Source organism: Heterocephalus glaber, unplaced genomic scaffold (genome assembly GCF_053883595.1).
Source record: "Heterocephalus glaber isolate CG9 unplaced genomic scaffold, H.glaber_assembly_v1.0 deba00001497, whole genome shotgun sequence".
In the NCBI taxonomy this organism is placed as follows: Eukaryota; Metazoa; Chordata; class Mammalia; order Rodentia; family Bathyergidae; genus Heterocephalus; species Heterocephalus glaber.
Genome location: NW_028258320.1, coordinates 58,481,071 through 58,502,660, shown reverse-complemented (window position 1 = coordinate 58,502,660; position 21,590 = coordinate 58,481,071). Strand labels below are relative to the sequence as shown.

Sequence of the window (21,590 nt, the reverse complement as noted above, 5' to 3'; positions counted from 1 at the left end):
ATTTATCACCATGCACTAAATTAAGATCGAAGTGGATTAAAGATCTAAATATTAAAACAGAAACACTAAACTTGCTGGAAGATAAGTTAGGTAGAATGCTTGAAGACAACGGCATAGGAAAAGATGTTATGAACAAAACCTCAGTAGCATGGGAGCTAGCACAAAGAATCAACAGTTGGGATCTCATCTTATTAAAAAGCTTCCGCATTGCAAAAGAAACCACAAACAGAGCTAAGAGACAACCTACAATGCGCTAAAAAAATTTTAGCAGCTGTACCTCAGACGAAGGACTACTATCTAGAATATATAAAGAACTTAAAAAAATCAGACCCCCCAAATTTAAAGACCCAATTAAAAAATGGGCATCTGAAATGAACAGGTATTTCTCAGACAAAGAAGTAAAAGCAGGAAATAAACATATGAAAAAATGTTCAACATCACTATTCATTCGAGGGATGCAGATGAAAAAACACTGAGATTCCACCTTACCCCAGAAAGAATGGCTGCTATCAAGAAATCAACCAATAATAAACGTTGGCAGGGTTGTGGGGAGAAAGGAACGCTTCTCCATTGTTGCTAGCCGTGCAGACTGGTGCAACCACTGTGGAAATCTGTATGGAGATACCTCAAAGAACTAGGGCTAGAGGTCCCATTTGACCCAGCTCTTCCTCTGCTAGGTATCTTCCCAAAAGAATTAAAAGAATCATACCACAGTGATATATGTTTATAGCAGCACAGTTTGTAATAGCTAAAGCTTGGAAACGGCCCAAGTGCCCATCAACTGGAAACTGGATAAAAAAAGATGTGTTTTTTTTTATAAAATGCAGTACTCCTAAGCCATAAAGAATGAGAAACTAGAGACATTTATAGCTAAATGGATGCACATTGAGGCCATACTCCTAAGTGAAATAAATAGGACACACATGTGTAAATATTGAATAGTTTATCTGGTGTGAGAAACTGAAAGTGTAAATAAGGACTAAAATGAATAATTGATAATGTGAAATAGGAAGAAAAGGTGCAAAGGGTTAAGGGAAGTGGGAGAGGAAGGGAAAAGAAAAGAAGGGAAAGGAAAAATTATGAGAAAAGTAAAAAATGGAAACAAAGTCGTTGTAAATAGGGTAGGGTGTAGGGGGTGAAGGGAGGGCAGGGAATAGGGAAAAATATGAACCAAGATATGTCATTTAAAGGTACAAGTTCCCAATGATAAATGTAAATGTATTGTATACCTAAACTGTACCAATAAAAGAATTTGAGGGAAAAAATACATATTATAATCAATCTGACAAAAATCAAAGACAAAGAAAAAATCTTGAAGCAGTAAAATGAAAGAACATCCTTGCATATCAAGGGACATAGAAGGTTATCATATTTCTCAGCAGAAACTTTGATGGCCATGATGGATTGGGATGATATGTTCCAAATGCTAAGAGAAAAAAGTGTTTACTCAAAATACTTCCCTGGTGAAGTAGTTCTTCAACAATGAAAGAGATGAACTTTCCCTCAGAAATAAAGCTTGAAGGGAGTTCATCAACACTCAGCCTTTCTTTATAAGATATGATAAAGGGAGTTCTTCAAACTGAAACAAAGGATACTCATTAGTAACATAAAAATGCATAGAAGTATAAAACTCATTGGGCGGCTGGGGATTTAGCTAAATGGTGCTGCCACCTGCCTCATGAGTACAAGGTCCTGAGTTTGATCCCTGGTACAAAAAAAAATAAAAAATAAATTAAAAACATAAAACTCATTGGGTATAAATATATACATAATCAAAATCAGAATATTCTAATACCATAATGGTATTAGAATAATAATGGTAGTGTATAAATGTAGAACCATAATGGTAGTGTATAAATGACAGATCTCTAATAGAAACTATTCAAAATAATAATAGATAAACTAATTTAAGGGATAAAAAATATAAAAATTATGTAAATTGTGACATCAAAAATGAAATGTGGGATAGAGGGAACAAAAGTAAAGATTTTTGTATATGATCAAAACTAAATTATCAATTTAAAATAGCCTCTTATAAATTGTTTTAACTAAGACTCATGGTAATGACAATGTGAAAACCTAGAGTAGATACATGAATAGAAAGAAACCAAAGCATAACACCATATAAATCACAAAGATATATAGAATTAGAGGAAGAATAAAATGAAAGAGCTAAAAAATAAGAGAAAAAGAAAAAGTTAACAAAATGGCAGTAGTAGGTACTTAATTTTCTTGAGTGTAAATGGATTAAGTCCTCCAATCAAAAGGTGTAGAGAGGATGAATAGATTTTTTTTTAAGAAAGACTCAAGTACATGCTTCCTAGAAGAGACTTACTGTAGCTTTAAGGACACACTTCGCCAGGAAGTAAAGGGAAGGGAAAAAGATATCCCCTGTAAATTCCATGTAAATATTTAAACAAGAGCAGAAATGATAGACTTTAAGTTAAAAACTAGAAAAAGAGACAAAGGACAATATATAATGATAAATGGGCCAATTCATCAAGAGGACAAAACAATTATAAATACATATGTACTCAATATCAGAACTCCTTAATATATACTGTATAAGGAAAATAATAGATCTGAAGGGAGATATAGATAGCAATACAATAATACCAGAGGATTTCAAAGCTCACTTCCAATAATGCATAGATCATCCAGTCAGAAAATCAGTAAGGAAGCAACAGACCTGAACTGTACATAGTGGACCTTACAAACATATATAGAACATTCCATCCAAAGGAATCAAAATACACATTCTTCTCAAGGGCACACAGAACATTCTCCAGAATAGATTATGTAAATCACAAAAAAAGTCTTAGCAAATTTAATAGGACTGAAATCATACCAAGTATCTTTTTTAGACACAATGAAACTAAAAATCAGCACCAGGAGGAATTTTGGAAAATTCACAAATGTGTGGAAGTTAAATAAGTTCGGAGAAACCAATGGGTCAATGAAGAAATCAAAAAGGAAAATTTAAAAATTCCGAAGGAAAAAAATGGAAACATCATACCAAAACTTTTGGGATGCAGCAAAAGCAGTTCTAAGAGGAAAGTTTATAGCAATAAATACCAACATTTAAAAAAGAAATATCTCAAGTGATAGCTCAAGAGACCAGAAAAAGAATAGACAAAGGCCAAAGATAGAAGAGAGGAAATAAAGGCAATTGAGAGTGTAGCAGAAATAAATGAAATAAAGTTTAGAAAAATATGAAAGAGAAAATTAAGAATTGGGTTTTTAAAAGAACTAAGAAATTGACAAACATTTAGCTAGAATAAAAAAAGAGAAGGTTCAAAGGGATAAAATCAGAAAAGAGACATAATCGACACCCTAAAAATACAAAGGATCCCTAAAAACCCTATGAGTGACTGTATGCCCACAAATTGGATAACCTAGAAGAAATGAATAAGTTCTTAGCAACATAAAACCTACCAATAGTTAATGAAGATGAATTAGAAAATCTGAACAGAGCAATAAAAAGTAAGGATATTGAATCAGAAGTAAAAAATCTTTCATTGAAGTAAAGCACAAAACCTGAGGGCTTTGTGGATAATTCTACCAAACATTTAAAGAATAACTAATACAATCCTTCTCAAACTCTTCCAAAGAAATTGAAGACAAAAGAATATTTCCAAATCTATTTTATGAGGCAAACATTGCCCTGATACTAACTCTAGACAAAGTCACTACAAGAAAATAACACTGCAGGCCAATATCTCTGATTAGCATAGATATAAAATTCCTCAACAAAATACTAGCAAATTGAATTCTATAGCACATTAAAAGGATTATTCACCATGATCAAATGGGATTTGTCCCTGGGAAGCAAGAATGGGTCCCCATATGCAAATTCACAAATGTGCTAAGTGACATTAATAGAACAAAGGACAACAATTGTCAAATTTCAGCATCCTTTCATGATAAAAACTCAACGAATTAATTATGGAATGTTTCTCAACACAATAAAGGTCAGATATAGCAAGTCCAAGTTAACATATTTCTCAATATTAAAAAGTTGAAAGCCTTTCCTCTAAGATTAGGAACAAGACAAGGATGTCTACTTTCACCACTTCTGTTCAAAATAGAACTGAAGCCCTAGCCTGTATTTAGGCAGGGAAGAGAAATAAAAAGCATCTGAATGGGGGGGGGGGGAGTTAAATTATGTCTGTTTGCAAACAACATATGTACAAATTCCTACAGAAGCTACAAAAAAACTATTAATCACTGAATTCAATAAAGTTGCAAGATGAAAAACGACCATACAAAAATTTATAGTGTTTCTATACACTAGCAATGAAATAAACAAAAAAGAAAATTTAAAAACCCAATTCTATCAGTTTTGAAAAAAAAACTCTTAGGAATAAACTTAAGGACATGAAAGATCTATAATCAATGGTGGTGAATTTATGACACGCATGCCACAACAGGCTGTTTGTATCATTGAAAGGCCTAAAAGGTTTGCCATTACTGATCTATATTATAAAATATTGATGTAAGAAATTAAAGAAGACAGAAATAAATGTAAATATATCCTATGTTCAAATAATCAAAATTGTTAAAAATATTTGTACTACCCAAAATCATCTACATATTTGATGTAGTCCCTATCAAAATTTCAATTACATTTTTTTCACAGAAATAAAAAACTGCTACAATTTACTTGAAGCCACAAAAGACAAAACAAAAGTCAAAGCTATCCTGAGCAAAAATAACAAAGCTGGAAGTATTATACTACCTGGCTTCAAAATCAACTATAAAGCTGTAGTAGCCAAAACAACATGATACTGGCATAAAAATAGACAAGTAGATCCTGTACCTCGGAAATAAATCCATACATTTATATTCAATTTATTTTTAACAAAAATGGTGAAGACACACAATAAGAAGAGGACAATCTCTTTAAAAAATGGTGTTGAGATATTCACATGCAAAAAATCAATGCAAAATTGACTGAAATTATAAATCTACTTACAGGAAACACTGGAAAAAAGTTCTGGGACATTGGTCTAGGCCAGAGGTGGCCAAAGCATGTGTGCCACAGTGGCTGTTTATATCACTGAAAGCTCTAAAAGGTTTCACTGGTGTAGGCAATAATTCTTTTGGATTATAACCCCCAAACACGAGTAGAAAAAGCAAAAGTAGATAAAGTGGATTTCATCGTTAACTAAAAAAGCTTCTGCACAGCCAGGGAAAAAATCAACAGAGCAAAATGATAACCAATTGGATGAGAGAGAATATTTGCAAACCAGACCAATTTGGTAACAAGAAAACAACCTGATTTTAAAATGATGAATGTCATTATATTGTATACCTAAAATGTACCAATAAAACTAATATAAATAAATAAATAAATAAGTAAATAAATAAATAAGAGCAAAAGTCCCAAGCAGGCATTTCTCAAAAGAAGAGATACAAATGACCAGGAGGCATGTGAGAAAAAAATGCTAACATTATTCCTCTATTGGAAACGCAAAGTGAAACCACAATGAAATAACACACATCTATTAGGACAGTGTTGTTACAAAAAAGAAAAAAAGAAGGTCTTAGTCAAGGTATGGACAAGAGACTCAGGTATACTATTGGTAGGAATCTGTACAGCCATTATGGAAAATATGATGGAAGTTCCTCAAAACGTTAAAAATAGAACTTCCATGAGCTCTAGCAATTCTACTTCTAGATATATAATATGCAAAGGAAATGAGGCCAGAACAGTGGTACCTCAGTTCACGAACCTAACTCTTTACATGATGCTAGTTGCAGAATTTGTTCCTCAATTCTTGCAATTCAATAGCAACCAGAATCATGGAACAAATTCTGTGAAAGAATTAAGTTTGTGAACCAAGGTATCACTATAGGTAGAAATTTTATCTGTACTATTGTGTTCATTGAAGCACTATGAATAATAGCCAAGGTATGGAATCAGTTTGTCTATCAACAAACGAGTGGATGCTGAAAATGTGTACACACACACACACACACACACACATGCAATACTATTCGGCTTTTTAAAAAGAAAGGAATCATATCTTTTTTTTTTTTGGTACCAGGGATCGAACTTGGGTCCTTATGCTTGTGAGGCAGGCAGTGGAACCACTGAGCTAAATCCCAGGCCCTAAATCATATCATTTTTGACAGAATGGATGAACCTAAAGGACATGATGTCAAATGAAATAAACTAGACACAGAAAGAAAAATATTGCATGATCTCACATACATGTGGGATCTAAAAAAGTTTAACTCACTGTATTAGTCTACTTTTTGTCTCTGGGACAAAATATCTAATGCTCACAATTTAAATGGGGAAAGGTTTATCTTGGCTCATAGTTTCCACAGCTTCGGTCCATGGTAGCTGGCTCCAAAAGCAGAAACATCAGAGCGGAAGGGTGTGGCAGAGGAAAGCTGCCCATCTCATGGTGGTTGGGAAGCAGAGCATAGGGAAAGAGCCAAAGAGAGAGGAAGGGACTTGAGAAAAAAATATGCCCTTCCACGTTATCTCCCCAGTGTCCTACTTCCACCTCCAAACAGCACATTCAGCTATGAGTTAATGAATGATTAACCTTAGTGCTCCCATGATCTAATCTCTGTCCAAAAGCCCTACCTCTAAACATTGTGCCTCTGGGAGGACATTTTTTATTCAAACCATCAAACTATAACACTCACAGAAGGAGAGAGTAGAATAGTGATGATAAAGGGCAAGCGGATTAGGAGACTCAGGTTATGTTGGTCTAAGGTAGTGATGGCAAACCTTTTATATCTCTCAATGATAACAAACAGCCGGCTATGACAGGGATGCCATACATTTGCCACCACTGGTCCAAAGGAACAAAGTTTCAGTTAGTCTTCAGTAACTTCTGAAGACCTATTGTATAACACAATGACTATAGTTAATAATAAAGTATTTTACCTAAAGATTGTTAAGAGTAGATCTTAAATGTTCTCACCACAAGAAATAAATATGCGAGGCAATGGCTACTTTGAATATCTTGACTTAATTATTTATAATGCATTCATATATGAAAACATCACATAGTACATCATATATACATATGTACAGTTTTTGCCAATTAAGCCTTAATGAAGCTGAAACAAAATGTGTGTGTTTTTAAATGACAAATTTAAACTCAAATCACATTCCTCACCATCAAACAGCTGCATTCATTACAATCTGATGTAGTAACTGTTTTAAAAAGCCAGTGTTTGTTCCAATTCCAGGGTTTCCCAGCATTTTTAGAGAATCACAAAATATGGTGATTTATAGATGATTGGTAAACTTAATGCGGGTGGCCAAGTAGATTTATATTCTTGGTATTGCTACAAGGTTTATTACTTAACTGCTGTGTGGAATATAAAGGGAAATCATTTGGAAAACAAAATCAAGCCAATTGGGAAAAGTGAACTCTCATAAAGTCATTTTCCTTGCCACTCTGAAATTCAGTGTTTGTACCTTTCGTTATTTTAATTGGAAGTAACATTGTCTTTAAAGTCTAATTCTAATCAATAGACATAATCTGGTCTTTTCTTCCCTTTTTTGTAAGCAACAGTGTTGCAGTGCTGAAGGACACTAATTACAGTGTTCCTGTGAATGTCTTGAATCAGGGAAACAGTCGTTAAGTAATTCATGCTTCCTTTGCAGTCCTTATGCAGTCCTTTGCGGGCTGATAAAGTAAAAATTTACTTTTATCTGATAAGCACATTTTAAAATTCCTTTGTGACTAATATTGGGAGAACTAACCACAAATATTTATTTCAATGTTTTACAGAAAAACATTCATGAGATCAGATCAGGCAATAGTAAGGAGAGTGTGGCCTCTGCTCAGCTAGCTGCATGATGAACAGCACGCTTTTATTACTGCAATGACTTCTGCTGCCATCTCATATCGGTTGGGTCACATCTCCGGCTAGATGCTCTCAGAATGCAAATTAATGTTAATATTTGCTCCAGCCAAGAGTCATCTGTGAAGGCAGATTTGCTGAAGAAGAAAATTTGCAATGGCTTCTGGAGAATTCCATTCCTCTACTGGCCCATGATTTGAAAGGCTCCAACTTGGCAATTCAGATTAAGTCACTCTGATTTGCTAAATCCAGCAGGGAGTCTCAGAGTGACTTGGCATGGTGTGTGCCTGCCAGGGCTTCCAGTCTAGGCAGATTTCCTAGCACAGCCACGTGACTTAATGCAAAGTGAAGAAGGCAAGACAGTAGTATATGATTTATACACATTCAAGAGTAGCAAGTGTTCAAATGGCAATGTGTATAAAGGGGATCAGGGAGGGATTTGTGGAAGAAGAGGTTCCTGATGGGTGGTCTTGCACATTAAGAAGACAGCCTGGGAGAGCCATGGATAAGGACCCTGACAGGCAGCTAGGAAACAAGCAGAGATAGAAGCCAGGCCACATGGGCAGTGTTTGGACAGTGTGGGACTTTCTGAATTGGCTGTAGCATTAGGTACTGGTAGCAACAGTGATTCATCATTATTAAAGCACTCAGTTGAGAAATGAAAGCCAGCACGTGCCAGCTCACATGCCATGGGGAAGAGAAGAAGAAGCTGGACCTGAGATCAGCTTGGGAGGTAGGGCAGGATGATGTGATACAGAGGATGGACAGACAGACACACTTCTACCAGGTGGTTTGGGGTCTCTGAGTGTGAACATCCTGGAGAAACACCAAATGAGACCAGCCAGGTAGAGTGAGGGAGTAGCAGAGTCAGGTAGGAAGGGGTCTGGGTTTCAGGGTGGGGGTCATGATCCAGGGAGGCTCTGAAGCTCAGTGGGAAGTGGGCAGGGCCAGGAATGCAGAACTGCAGCAAGCATGGGATGAAATCACAGCTCTATCAGCAGAGGACGGCAAGGGAATTGAACGAATGCCACTGACTGCTACCAGGGCTGCCACTTACTCTCTGCAGGTCCTGAAACCCCGATGCCTATAGTGTATCTGATGCTCCACATATGCTATCAGGGCTTCCTTGCTTTGGATTCGATCTGCAAGGGAGAAGCAATGACTAATTCTGAAACACTGCTTCCCAGCTCAGGGTTGGCGTTTGAACCTGGCCCAATCCACCTCAGACCCAAGGGAGGAAGAAGCCTTCCTTATGGCTCCCAGGTAATTCTGGTAAACTGGACCAGGTAAAGTCCTGGCTTGAGAAGAGCAGAGGCCCTCAGGTTGGAATATTGCTCATGTAGAGACTGACAGCAAAACCCTCCTGCTATCTTCCTTCACTTCCCTGTCTCAGCTTGTCTCTTACACAAAGCGATCACCACTGATTCTGCCTGAGTACCTCTTGACTCTGTCATCTTTCTTCACTCTCTTTCCTTTTCTGGGCCAGGTTTTGCCACATCTTGCCTGTGACACTACACAGCTTCCTATTCAGGTTGACCTCCCAATACAATGCCTATTGGCCTCTTTGGGTTCATTTCTCTTGAATTCATCTTTCTCTTGTGTCTCACTCCTACTCCCCACCCTCACAGCTGAACTGAGCATCGCCAGTGACTTGTCCCCTACTTTGTACCATGATTTACCTGCATGGTTGCTACTCACCCTAATGCAATTGGGAGATCTCCGCCATTAGAAGGTGGGGACTATAGCCAAAACATTTCTAATTCTATTTCCTGGTGTGTCATCCCCAATTGTTCTTCAAAGTTCTCCTGCCTCCAGACAGGAACCCTTAACCCTAATTAACACTTACACATATATATGCAGGCAACCTACACACACATAGCATTCTGCCCCTGAACCTCAGAGGCCATTCAGAATTCATCAGCCAACATGAACCAGCTGGCTCTGGTCTTTACTGTAACCATCCCTGCAAGTCAGCTTACTAGTTCCCACCTGAACCTCTCAGTCCTGTCCTTCAGCCAAGACTGCTCTGCAAGCTCAGATCAGTGGCAGCTACCCCAGCAGGAAAGCAAATCTGAGTTTTCTTTTTACCAGACGCCTTGACATTGTAGCCAGAGCTCATTCATGCATATGATTTATTAACTAATTTAGCATGTAAGAAAAACATCTGCATTTTGCTTTTATCATCTTGCCAGCAGACAGGCTGAAGACAAGATGTGTACTGTAGACTTGTTTAATGGGGCCTTAAACATTCCCTCTCACTTGCCTGAGCTCACATGAGGCTCTGGTTTCAGAAGTTGTCTGATTTAACTGATCTAACACAAACAAACACGAAAGTAAAGCTCTCATCAACACATAAATACTGCAGGGACAGTAAGGATGGCTATAAAATCCATGCTGGCCAAGTCCCCCTTAAGCATTCCAGTCACCAGGACTATCTTGGAATTTGGGGAATAAAAAGATACTTTGGTTATTTTAATGCTATTGACATGGCCTGATCCCTTTTTATTATATACAATTCTAAGATTTTCCTATCTAGGAATGTAAGCCTGTAAGGATATTTATTTGGGGCAAAACATCAAAGTTGGATGATGTATTGAGTAGGATTTTGTCCCCCTGAAAGATCTGATCAAGTCTTAACTTCCCATGCTTGTGAATGTGACCTTATTTTGAGCTTATGATTGGCTGTGTGCTTCTGCAAACGTAATTAAGCTAAGATAAGGTCATACTGGGTAATAAGGATCCTAACCCAGAGAAAAGAAAAGGAAATATGGACACAAAGACCTGCAGAAACAGGAGGAAGGCCATGTGAAAGCAGGGGAGAGCCTGAAGTAAAGCTTCCGTAAGCCAAGGAACAAGGATTGCCAGAAGCCAAAAATGCTGGAAAGTGCCACGTCACATGTTTTTTTCCTCTGAGCCTCCATAAGAAACCACCTCCCTGCACATTTTGATTTTGATTTCTTGCCTGCAAAATTTTGAGAAAATACATTTCTGTTATCTTCAGCCACCTGTGTGTAAGGATTTCCTACACCAACCCTGGGAAGGTAACTCAGCCTACTAAGGCCATATCATCTCTGATACTTGAGATATTGTGGCTGGCAATGTGGCCTAGACAGGTGGTTCTGCTCCAGGAAAGAGGGACCAGGCATTGACATCTGCTATGTAGTAGTTTGTATCTGTAATGTCCACAGAGGCCCATGTGTTAAGGCTTAGTCCCCAACTGGGAGCCTCTGGGAAATGGTAGAAACTTTAAGAGGTGGGGCCTAGTAGGAGGTGTAGGCCACTGCGGGTCTGCATGCAAAGGGAACTGAGGGACCCTGGTCTTTCCACGAAATGTGCAACTCTGCTCCACCATGTACTCCCAGCCAGGATGTGCTGCATTGCCATAAGCCCAAAAGCAACAGGTGCAACTGACCAGGGACTAAAACCTTCAAAGCTGTGAGCCAAAACAAATCTTTTCTCTCTCTGGCTTGATTTACCTCAGGCATTTGGTATAGCAATGAAAAGCTGACTAACAAAGCACCATTTGGCAGAAGTTCCCCCACTGCCTAGGTTTTCTGCTTCTTCCCACATAAAGTGAAAGAACCTGGTTGAAAATGAAGGACCTTAGATTCCATTAGGTGTGTGTATGAGACTGTGTTATACTCTAAAGCAGCATTATTTTGTACTTGTTGACACGGGCCTCACCATTTTTACTAGGCAGTGTCCTCAGAACTGCTGAGGCTGAGCGGCCCACAAGCATGGATACCACCACCCAGCCAGCCTTGGAGGAAGTGCAGGTAGAGGCCCAAGGACACACCCATTTGTGGCTAGCATTTGGTTCTTATGGTGCCTTCAAAATCTGTACCTGAACCCTGCCTCTCTCTGGTGAGCCAGATACTCACCAGCCCCTGGAGAACACGCCCAGACTGAGCTTATATCTGCTACCCTGCTTCGAATGCTAGCTGGACACCCACTGTCCAATGGGGGAGCATCTTGATGTTTTCATTCCTTAGCATATTGGAAAGTGCCATGAGGGAGAAGCAGCAGGTATTTTGCCAAATCTTTTGCACAAGAAGCATACATTCATGCCCACCCTTGCCAGGGTCTCCAGACAGCAATCCCACAGCAACTTGGGTTGCAGGAAGCAGACTGCCTACCCATGGACCCTGGGGGATAACAGAAATTCTATTACAACACCTTCTTTCCTCTGTCCTCCAGTTATCCCTTATGGGATCTTGGTAATGTTTGCTAAGTTGCACTTCATTGAATAAGGTTATTTCCCCAGAGGACTTTTATTCAGAATTATATTCATAATTTTGCTTTCTGGGGAACAAAACATTTTCCTAGGAAGACAGCTCTCATTCCTTTATCCAAAGGAATAAAACTGAAGTTTTTCCACTCCTGCAGATTTTAAGATTTGGGTTGGCAGGCTGTATGTGCTGTGATGTCTTGCATCCTCGCTCTCTTCTTTTCTTGTCGTTTTTGCTTAATGGCCTGTTGATAAGCTCCATGAAAAAAGGACTGAGCTCAGTCTTGCTCACTGTGGTATCCCCAGTCCTCCACATGGTGCCTAGCCCAGAGAAGTTTCCTGATAACTCTTTCCCCCATGAGTGAGTGCCCTCCTTCCCAGGGTTAGCTTGACCCTGGCTTCACAGTGCTCAGCAAGCTGGTCATCCTTTCTCTGAGCTCGCGGCAGGAAGGGGTTTCAGGATGACAAATGTTGATGTAGACAAGCTGGAGTCAACCTCTCACCCTGCGATCTGTTTTGCAATCTATAAAGAGCAAAGGGGATCTCTTGCAAACATCAGGCGGGAGCCAAGAATTTGAACTTGCTACGCTGGGTGCGACAGTGGTATGGCTTCTTTCCCAGCTATAACAGTAAATCGGTGTCCCGAGTTATTTCTGCTGAGTTTGATGCCTATAGGAAACCCCACAGAATGAGCTAGCTCTCAGAACAGGCTTTGACTGGTTCTGCTTATGTCAGTGGGAATATTTGGTAAAGTGGGAACACAGGTAAAGACTTCATTCCCAAGCACCCCTCTCCCCCGGTCTTCTGCAGACCTCCCCCACCACCTGCAGCCTACCACTAAGAGGATGGGGAATGGTGAACTGCTTCTTGTTGATGCGGATGGGAAGGGGACTCTGCTTCTGCCCCAGGCTCTCCTTCCGCTGAGCTTTTCTCTGTTGTACCATGTGTTCTAGCTTCTTCAGCCTTTCTTGGGAGCGAGAAATGAACTGAGGTTTATGGACTTCCAGAGCTTCCTAAATGGAGCAAACAAAATATTTTATTTTTAAGAGAAATGATACCAAAAGGCAACACATCCATCTGATTTAGCTAGCAGAAGCCAATCAAAAGCAGGACACTCAAAAACTAAAAGCTGCGTTCAAAATGATTCTTTTTCCCCACAAGCTTGTGTAAAATGGGAACAGGCACGTTGATGACACAGGTCCTCGTGGTCAGATCTGGCCAGCACCAAGGGCCCCACTTCACAGTGTCAGGCAGTAATGATCATCGAGAGCATGAGTGCAAAAGGCAAACATCTGCCCAGTCATCCTTTAACAAGGTCAAATCCCTAATTGCCAATAGGCCCTGCATCCCAAATTCAAAAGACAATGTCTGGGGGTGGAAGGTAGGCACAATCACCAGCTTCACCGGGGTTGGAATCTTGAAAGGCACAGACTTTGGGAAGCAAGCGTCATCCTCCCAGGGTGAAAAGCGGGCCTCTTCAAGAAGAACTATAACTGTGGCTCTAGGAAACCACTCCTGCTCCTGGGTAGATAAAGTTAAGAGGAAATATCTTCCTGTGTAGAATAATTCTATGAGCTCCACAGAAAGGGTAAGAAGCCCCTAAATCTCCACATCTGCAGCATCCCTCCCACCTCTATGCATGCACCAAGCCACAAGTCTGCTACAAAAGACTGTCTGCTGCCATGCCAGACACTAGGCAAGGTCCTCTATATGGATACACTGTTTCCTGGGATAAACACATGGATTCTGAATCTCAGATGTATTTATTCCCACTGGACAGACGCAAACACTGACACACACAATACCTTGGTAGAATACATGGTGACCCTCAGCTGTGAGAGTCATGCTTTACTCTCTTTGCCCATCATTATCTTAACTTCCCATTCTCTGGTGGTCTGTACTCAAGTCGTTCCCCTTCCTAGAGGACCATCCACAGCCTCCCCAACCAGTTCAAGTTCCATCCACCCCACAGAGCCCCAGTGGATCTCCTCTGTTTAGCCTGATCACCATGGGACTTCACAGATCACCTGATGCAATATGTCTATCTGTATGCTGGGCTGCAAGTTCCTGGAGAGCATGAGCAGATGATGTCGCTGATATTGTATCTCATGATCACAGACACTGCACTGAGCTCTGCATATACCAGGTGCTGAGCAAAGGTTCACTGAGTGTGATGCCATGATGGAAATGCTCCTCTGTTTCATTTGTCTCTCAGCCATCTGGAAGCTCAGAGTTCCCCAGGGTGGGCACTGTGGCCTCCATCTTTGTCACTTTTCTGCCTCTGGCAGCTGTGACAAGAAAGGAGGCTTCTCACCAAATGCCAGCCGCTAGCAACCTGGCACCACATCCACCAATCACAGGGTGTATGGAAGTTTCAGGGGAGGCTGGGGCCTGGAAAGACAGCTCCTGTGAACGCCCTGCTCAACCGTGTGTGACTGCTACTTCACTCCAAGGAAATTCTTGGAGGCTCAGGATGCTTGGGGGCACCATGAGCACATCAGGGGGTCTCACTGGACCCCTGGGGAGGTAGAAGTTGGCCAATGGAGCCATTTCTACAATCCCAGGGAGATTCACAACATACCAAAGTTGTGGGTGGCTGTACCATACACTGTAGCTGGGGCTTCTCTGAGGCTCATTGTCCTCTTAATTTTTATAACTTCAAAAAAATCTGTCCATATTACTTCTATAACCATAAAAAGTGCCTAAAAAGATCTTCCATATCTTTCAACTCATGGCCATATGACTTTGCCAACTTTCATAATCTTGCAAAGGTTCAGTGTCTTGGTCCAAAGACAGGCTATGGGGGTTCCTGCCTGTGGGGGGTGCTGATGACTATTCAGTGACCTGTGCAGCCTTTAGGCACCTGACATTGCTATGATCGTGGTCACTGTTGATAGTATTTGACCCTCATCTTCACCAGGTAGAGTCAGTGTCAGCATCTCCATACTCAAATGGTGAAATAGGCTCCAAAAGGTTAGGGAACCTGCCAGGCTCACACATCCATTAGGAAGGAGAACCCAGTTTCCAGTCTCAGAGGCAGAAATGAGGCTGTACATCTCTTCTCCGTACAGCAGGAATTCTCTCCTTTTGGTGGGAATCAAGCAGGGATGTTCAGCAAGCCTACCTGCAAAGTCAAAGTGCTTGAAGGTGCATCCTGAGGATCAGGAGTGTCTTCTGACAAACCAGGGGTCGCAGGTCCCTTGAGGGGTGTTGGTGAGGCAGGTACTGGTGAGATCTCAGGTGTGGTGGAGTCCTCATTCTTCTTACATTCTTTTATTTTTACAACCAAGTCACAGCATGTATAATCTCCTAAGAGAGAAGATTCAGAATTCCATTTAGAGGACACTGAGTGATTTTCACCTGGCTCCTCAACACCATTAGACACAGAAGACAATTTTGAAAATAGAAATGCCAGTGGGATATTAATGGGCCTCGTTAAGCCAACAAGATCATGCCTCATCACGGACCCTTCTGGCTGCCCTGATCACAGAGAAACACGCACAGTCAGCCACACTTCATGGCTGGCTAATTATGCCATGGAGGTATTTTCTTGGCTTCTGGTGCTTACAATGCCTTTGCTCAAGATGAAAAGAAACCTTTCTATTCTGTTTCACATTAAGTATGTCCTGTACAATTATTACAGTTGGGTTGTTTCAGGACAGCATATTAATCTGCCTCATGTTTGCTACATTAATGATATAAGGACGGGGGATGGCGTTCAATTATTTATCTCTCCTCTTAATTTGCCAGAGTCTACCACTGGCTTTACATAAGTAATTGGAATGATTTCTCTCTCAGAACTGGTTTTGGCCTTTCCTTGGGGCCATTTTGATTTTCCTTCCTGGAAAAGGTCAGGAAATGAGTTGATTCCTCAGCACTTCAGGGTGGTAGAAGGGAGATCAGTAGGAATTCACTGGCCACTTCCTGACCAATGCCTCAGCCTGGAAAGTAAGGATAGGTTCTTTGGTCTATCCTTAGCTCACCCTTTCCATTTGAGCCCCCCTTATTCTCCCTACTGCACTTTCCCCAGCTCAACTACAGCCTTACCAGCTCTGACCCAGCACAAAGTCTTCCTTACCTCATCTGCATTGCTATCTCCACAAACCCCCTTGCTTCTGCTGCCCAGTGAGACCTTCTATCTCCAGGCTGAGTCCCAGCCTTCAGGATGCTGTCTCCCTTCCCCAAGATAGTGTCTGTCTCTGCCTCTGTCATCCTCCTAAAGAGAAACACCCTTCACCCACTCAACAGCATGGGGCCCAACTAGGATCATAAGATGATGTTTAACCCCATGAGCCTGTGGCTCTTTCAAGGGCTGGACCACATCATCCTCCACAGTGCCAAGCCAGGTGCCTCAAAAGAGCTGATTCTTCTGAGAAAGCTGAAGTGGCCATCAGGAGGCTCCCTTGACCATAGGATGCAGCCCATCTGAATCTGCTGTCATTTTCATGGTGCATGCCTAGATCCTCTCTGGCTAGGCCAGGTGACCTATCTCTATTCAATATCCATCAATGTTCCCTAGTTCTGACAAGCCCAAGCTGACCAGACCTTGCATGGGTTCCTCATGGTGAATGCTCCACTGCCAGCTGTCACTGTCATTCTTCTCTACCAAGACCACACTACTTAGACATTCTCATGTCGTTCTCTTTCATATCTCCAAGCATTTGCTCTTGCTCCTTCTGGAGGATTTCCCCATTGGCCCACCTCCTCTTTAGGTATAACCACTAGCTTAGGTTAGCCCATGTCTAACTATCAGCCCAGATTAGCCCAGGCCTACCCATTAACCTCCAAACCCCCTCCTTAACAAATAATTCTCCCCTCCATCATACTATTGTCCTGTCTTCTTGGGAACATTTTCTCCAGCTCCCAGGGTTGGCCACACTTGCTTTGTACCCCTCTCTACCATCTCACCATTACCAGAGCCAGCGACCCAAGGGCCAGCCCTAATTCTCCCATCTTCTTCATTTCTACAATGAGGATCTGCCCATTAAATTCGAAATATCTACGGCCTCCTACCCAGTAACTGTCCACTATCCTCTCTTCCTTGGGCTGAGAGCTCTCTGCCATCTGTCTACCATGTTGTTTATAAGTCAGTGTCCTTAGAGGAAACCTCATTGCCTTCAGTCAGACTCTAGCATTGGTTTTAGAAGGGTCTTCCAATTTGAACCATGGTACCTTGGTGTGGTTCCTGACACCAGACCTCACCCTTGTGCTCTGGCCCCTTGTCCCCTTGCAGTTTCCCAAATCAGCCAAGAGCTTTCCATCTCTTTGCTTTGCGTGTGCCATTTCCTCAGCCTGCAATGCTCTTTGCTCCTGGCCTGAGTTTTAAACCTCTAGTAGCATTTCAAATTCCTGATTAGAATCCTTTTTATTTTTATTTATTTATTTGGTACCAGGGATTGAACTCGAGACCTTGCGCTTGCAAGGCAGGCAGTGGCACCACTGAGCTAAATCCCTGGTCCTAGAATCATTTTGAGAGAGAAGACGCCTCAGCTAGGCCCTCTCAGATTGCCATCCACGGCTTCCTAGGAGCTTGTGCCACAGACAGAGTAATGCTGCTCACTCTGTCCTGTACTGGCCTGAGAGCCTGGAGGGCAGGGTGCCCTGACCACAATACATGATACACGGTCAATGTTTTATAATTGCTCCCATAATGGACTGATGAACAAGGAGCTAGAGATTAATGAGTTCCAAGAGACATTTTCATACATTACCATAACCATTTTAGCTTTTACAATGCAAAGGTATATAATTTTGTATCTTTCTGTCCTCCATTATGCTTTGCGAAAATTTGTAGAGTGATAGAAAAATCTAAACTATCCTACTGACATACTGGGGACCATAGACCACTTTCATTTTTGCCTCCTTCTTAGATATCACCACCCACTGCACTGTCCAGAAATGGCCAGCAAAATGACCTCCAGAGAAACGATGCCTATGCTCTACTTGGTTCCCTCCTCTGTAACAGGCTGAGATTGGGCCTACCTCATGGGCATTGTGGGCTCTAGTGTGCTCATGTCAAGTGTCAGCAACATGTAAGACTATACCACTCAGCCACTGTCCCTGCTAGTGCTCTGTCAGCCTGGTGGACCTGCTGCTTCAGAGCAGCTGCACCAACTTCTTAAGACTTTTCAGAGCTAAGGAGGTAGCAGCCTTATGCACAGTAGGACTGGAGCCTCTGACCCACATGGGGCTGCCTTCTGGATGCTTGTAAATTTCCCACGCTGTAAGCTGTTTCTGCTCCCTCTCTGCTCTGACACCTCAATAAGGTGAGCCTGTGGACCACAGGCTTGTGTGCCCAGGAAGACATTGCTCCATTTTCCACAAAAGAATTAGGAAAGAATCCTCTTGACCACTACCCTCACTCCTTACCTTTGGGGAGTTCTCCTTCTATCTGAGCACCGCTGTCTTCTGGTAGAGCAGTGCATGAATCTCGTAAGGGGCAAAGGAACCCAGGCAAAGCAGCTCTGGGTCTCAGGAAGCTTGGAAGTCGTCTCTCTGTGGGCTTAGAAAGGTCACTAGACTGACAGTCATCGTTCGCCAAACTGTCCCCATCAGGAAGAAATAGTTTAATGGACTTCTGCTCCACTGGAGGAGCAGACAGGGTCACACATGCTTCTCCTTGCTACTTCTTGCTGCTTCCAGAAAACACTTTTGTTTCTACTGAAGATGAAATGAGAGTTGTGCTCACAGTATCTAACAAGCCTATGTTTAATGTACCATGTCTGTTGCCCAGGCTGTTGTCCTGGAGGCAAGCTGGTAGGGTCACAACAGCTCCCCTGGGGATCTGGGGCATCAATATAACCACAAGTTCTCAAACTTTCACCGTATGATCTTCATCTTCCTGGTAAGACTTCCCCTGAAGTCTGATTAAGAGCTCCATTTGTATACACTGCTATCATACGTTCAGCAGTACCCTTAGAAACTCCTGATATACGTCCTATAGTGATCCATAGAGTGGATGATTTAGCACCTTGACTCGAGCCAGAGTATCAGGACTTAAACCCCACCTCCACCACTTTAAGCTAGCCAGCCTCAACCATAAAAATGTAGGTGATAATATAATGATTAATAATTATTTAAAAATTATTCATTTATTATATAATATAGTTTTATGTAACATATAGATACATTATAATTTTCTAAATTATATATTATCATCAAATAACTTATTACTTATAATAAATACCAGGTACTAAAATTGAATAATATACTAAAATAATAGCATACATAAAGTGCTTAGCACAGAATCTGATGCACAGTAATCATTTCAGAAATGTTAGTTATTATTATTGCAGAAATATTGATGCCAAATAATATACTTTGGTAAATATAGAGGTAGGAAACAACTTATCAGGTCACTGTGCGTAGCTCTAATGAAGTAATGGATTGATCTGTAGATGCATGCAATATGTTTTTTATTTCCACATTGTAATACCTGATGCCTAGAAACCACCTTATGTCATCAATAGGGGACTAGTTAAACTAAGTACATCTGTGCTTCATAGCAGTTAAAAAATGAGGTGGATGCTCTTGTGTAGATGTGGAGTAATATCTAAGATAAATTGTTAAGTGAGTAAAGCAAATGTGGGACAGTGCACTGAGTTTCCTTTTCTAGCAAATGAATGCTTCTGTACACAGAAATCTGGAGATGGGAAACCAGGCTGTGTTGGGAGAGGACAAGGAAGGACCAGGAACAGGAGAGACAGAGACTTTCTGTACACCGTCCATTTTATATGTGTTGATGTTTTAAACTTTTCTTTTAGTATACTCTATAAATTTTTTAAAGAGTTACTTATTTTAAATAAGGCTGTGGCACTTCACTAGTTTCCTGCTACCCCATACTGACACCCTTAAGGGGAATGGCCCATCTGGGGTGGGAGTCACTGCTGCTGGTGAGATTGTGTCCTAACCTTTCTGTACGTAGCCCACCCCCAAATCCTGGGATCTGCTGAAATAGCTTGAAGATTCTCACCGTATTTTCTCAGAGAGGTCTTCTACCAAAAAATAAATGGCCCCGCAACAACCTACTCTGATAACAACACTGACCTCCAACAATGTGTCAGTGTCTATAGTCTGATCCAGACCCTCTGTCCCCAAGTCTCTCATGGCCCAGCCAATGAGAAGAGCTGAGTGTGAATGACACTGGGGTGTCCACTACGATAAGAATGACAGAGACTTTAGGGTACAGTTCCTTACCCTGAGTACTTTCTTGGGATCCAGCCCAAGTAAGCCTTCAATTTGGTACCTCTCAATTTCCTGACTAAGGGATAACCATGTTCCTCTCAATTTCCTCACTAATGGATAACCATGCTCTTCTGAACAAACAAAATATAGGTAAATTTCTTACTATATCCCAGGGTTTGAAACATTGAAAGTGCTGAAATGACAGTTTTTATATTGGCTCTTGCCATTTGGAGAGAGAATTAGTCAACTATCATAAAATTTCATTTTGTAAGTTATATAGAAGAATCTTTGTAAAATTTATCTCAAGTAACATCAATTCTGTTTAAGTGAAAAATATTATCGGCAGAAAAAACTCCAAATAGATATCTCTTTCTATATTACTTATTTTTATCAGATACTCTCTTAAATAATAAAAAACCAAATTACTTATTAACAATGCAGCCTTAGTCTGTCATGCAATATAGATCCATACTAATGCATTTATTTACAGCTTTATAGAGATTAGTCAATCTTTTCATACATCTATGAACTATCAATCTCTTCACCTATTGTCTGTCAATCCATCTATCTACTATGGTTTGGATCATAAATGTCCACTCCTCAAGGCTTAGTCCACTCCTCCTTGCTTAGTGCCCAGCTTGGTGCTCTTGGGAGGTGGTGGAAACTTTAAGAGATGGGAAGTTTTCAAGTGGGAAGTTTTCTGGCCATTGGGAGAATACCCTTGAAGGGGATAGTTGGGCCCCAGCCCCTCTTTTTCTTCTCTTTCATCTTAACCAAGAAGTCAATGGTTTTGCTACTCCATGTGCTTCTGCCAGCATGTGCTGGCTGCTCCCTTTCCCAACTAGAGGCCAAAAGCAATGGATCCTCCTGATCATGGATTGGGACTTCCAAAATGGTGGGCCAAAACAAACCTTTTCTCTTTATAAGTTGATTATCTCAGGTTTTTGTTATAGAAACAAATATGACTAATACAATGTACCTGGTTTGACGTAAATTAGTATGTGAATGATTCAGTGTGAGTCATCACTTGTGATTTGAAAGAACGAAAGCAATCAGAAAGTAGAATGTAGTTAGTGTACAACTACAGAAGATAAAAATATGCTGGCAAAGAAGAACTTTTCAGACAACTCATCAATCTGTTCTCTCCTTGTGGCTTCTGAAGTGTAGAGTCATTGGCCATGAACATATCTGCAAGCAGACTTTTCAGGACATGGCAATACAGTCTTGTGCTCCCATACACAATGTATGCAGGGTGGACTTTAGGGTTCTTCATTTATGCCCTAAATTTCAGAAGGTCTCTGACCAGTGAAGACCCATTGCCACTGCAGGTTCTGCCCATATT

At 41.0% G+C, this 21,590-nt stretch overlaps 1 protein-coding gene and 1 long non-coding RNA gene across 12 annotated transcripts in view; both read right to left on the bottom strand.

The window, feature by feature from the left end:
- The window catches only part of CUNH10orf90 (chromosome unknown C10orf90 homolog), a 265,804-nt gene that overhangs the window by 41,164 nt on the left and 203,050 nt on the right, over positions 1-21,590 (bottom strand). For 7 of the 11 annotated variants that reach the window (XR_015440433.1, XM_087185154.1, XM_087185153.1 and 4 more), the window contains 2 exons: positions 15,189-15,373; positions 12,900-13,077 (listed from right to left, as the gene is read on the bottom strand). Coding sequence is in view for 10 of the 11 variants with exons in the window: in XM_087185154.1 (XP_087041280.1) it covers positions 12,900-13,077; positions 15,189-15,373 (363 nt within the window). In the remaining variant the exon portion in view is untranslated. Of the gene's footprint in view, positions 1-6,255; positions 12,734-12,899; positions 13,078-15,188; positions 15,374-21,590 lie in introns of those variants that run through there. The other 4 variants (XM_087185156.1, XM_087185159.1, XM_087185158.1 and 1 more) reach the window with 4 other exon arrangements.
- Positions 18,551-21,590, bottom strand: part of LOC101719885 (uncharacterized) — a 36,327-nt gene continuing 33,287 nt past the window's right edge. The window contains exon 3 of the long non-coding RNA XR_002392647.2: positions 18,551-18,724. This is a non-coding gene — a long non-coding RNA (uncharacterized LOC101719885). The remainder of the gene's footprint in view (positions 18,725-21,590) is intronic.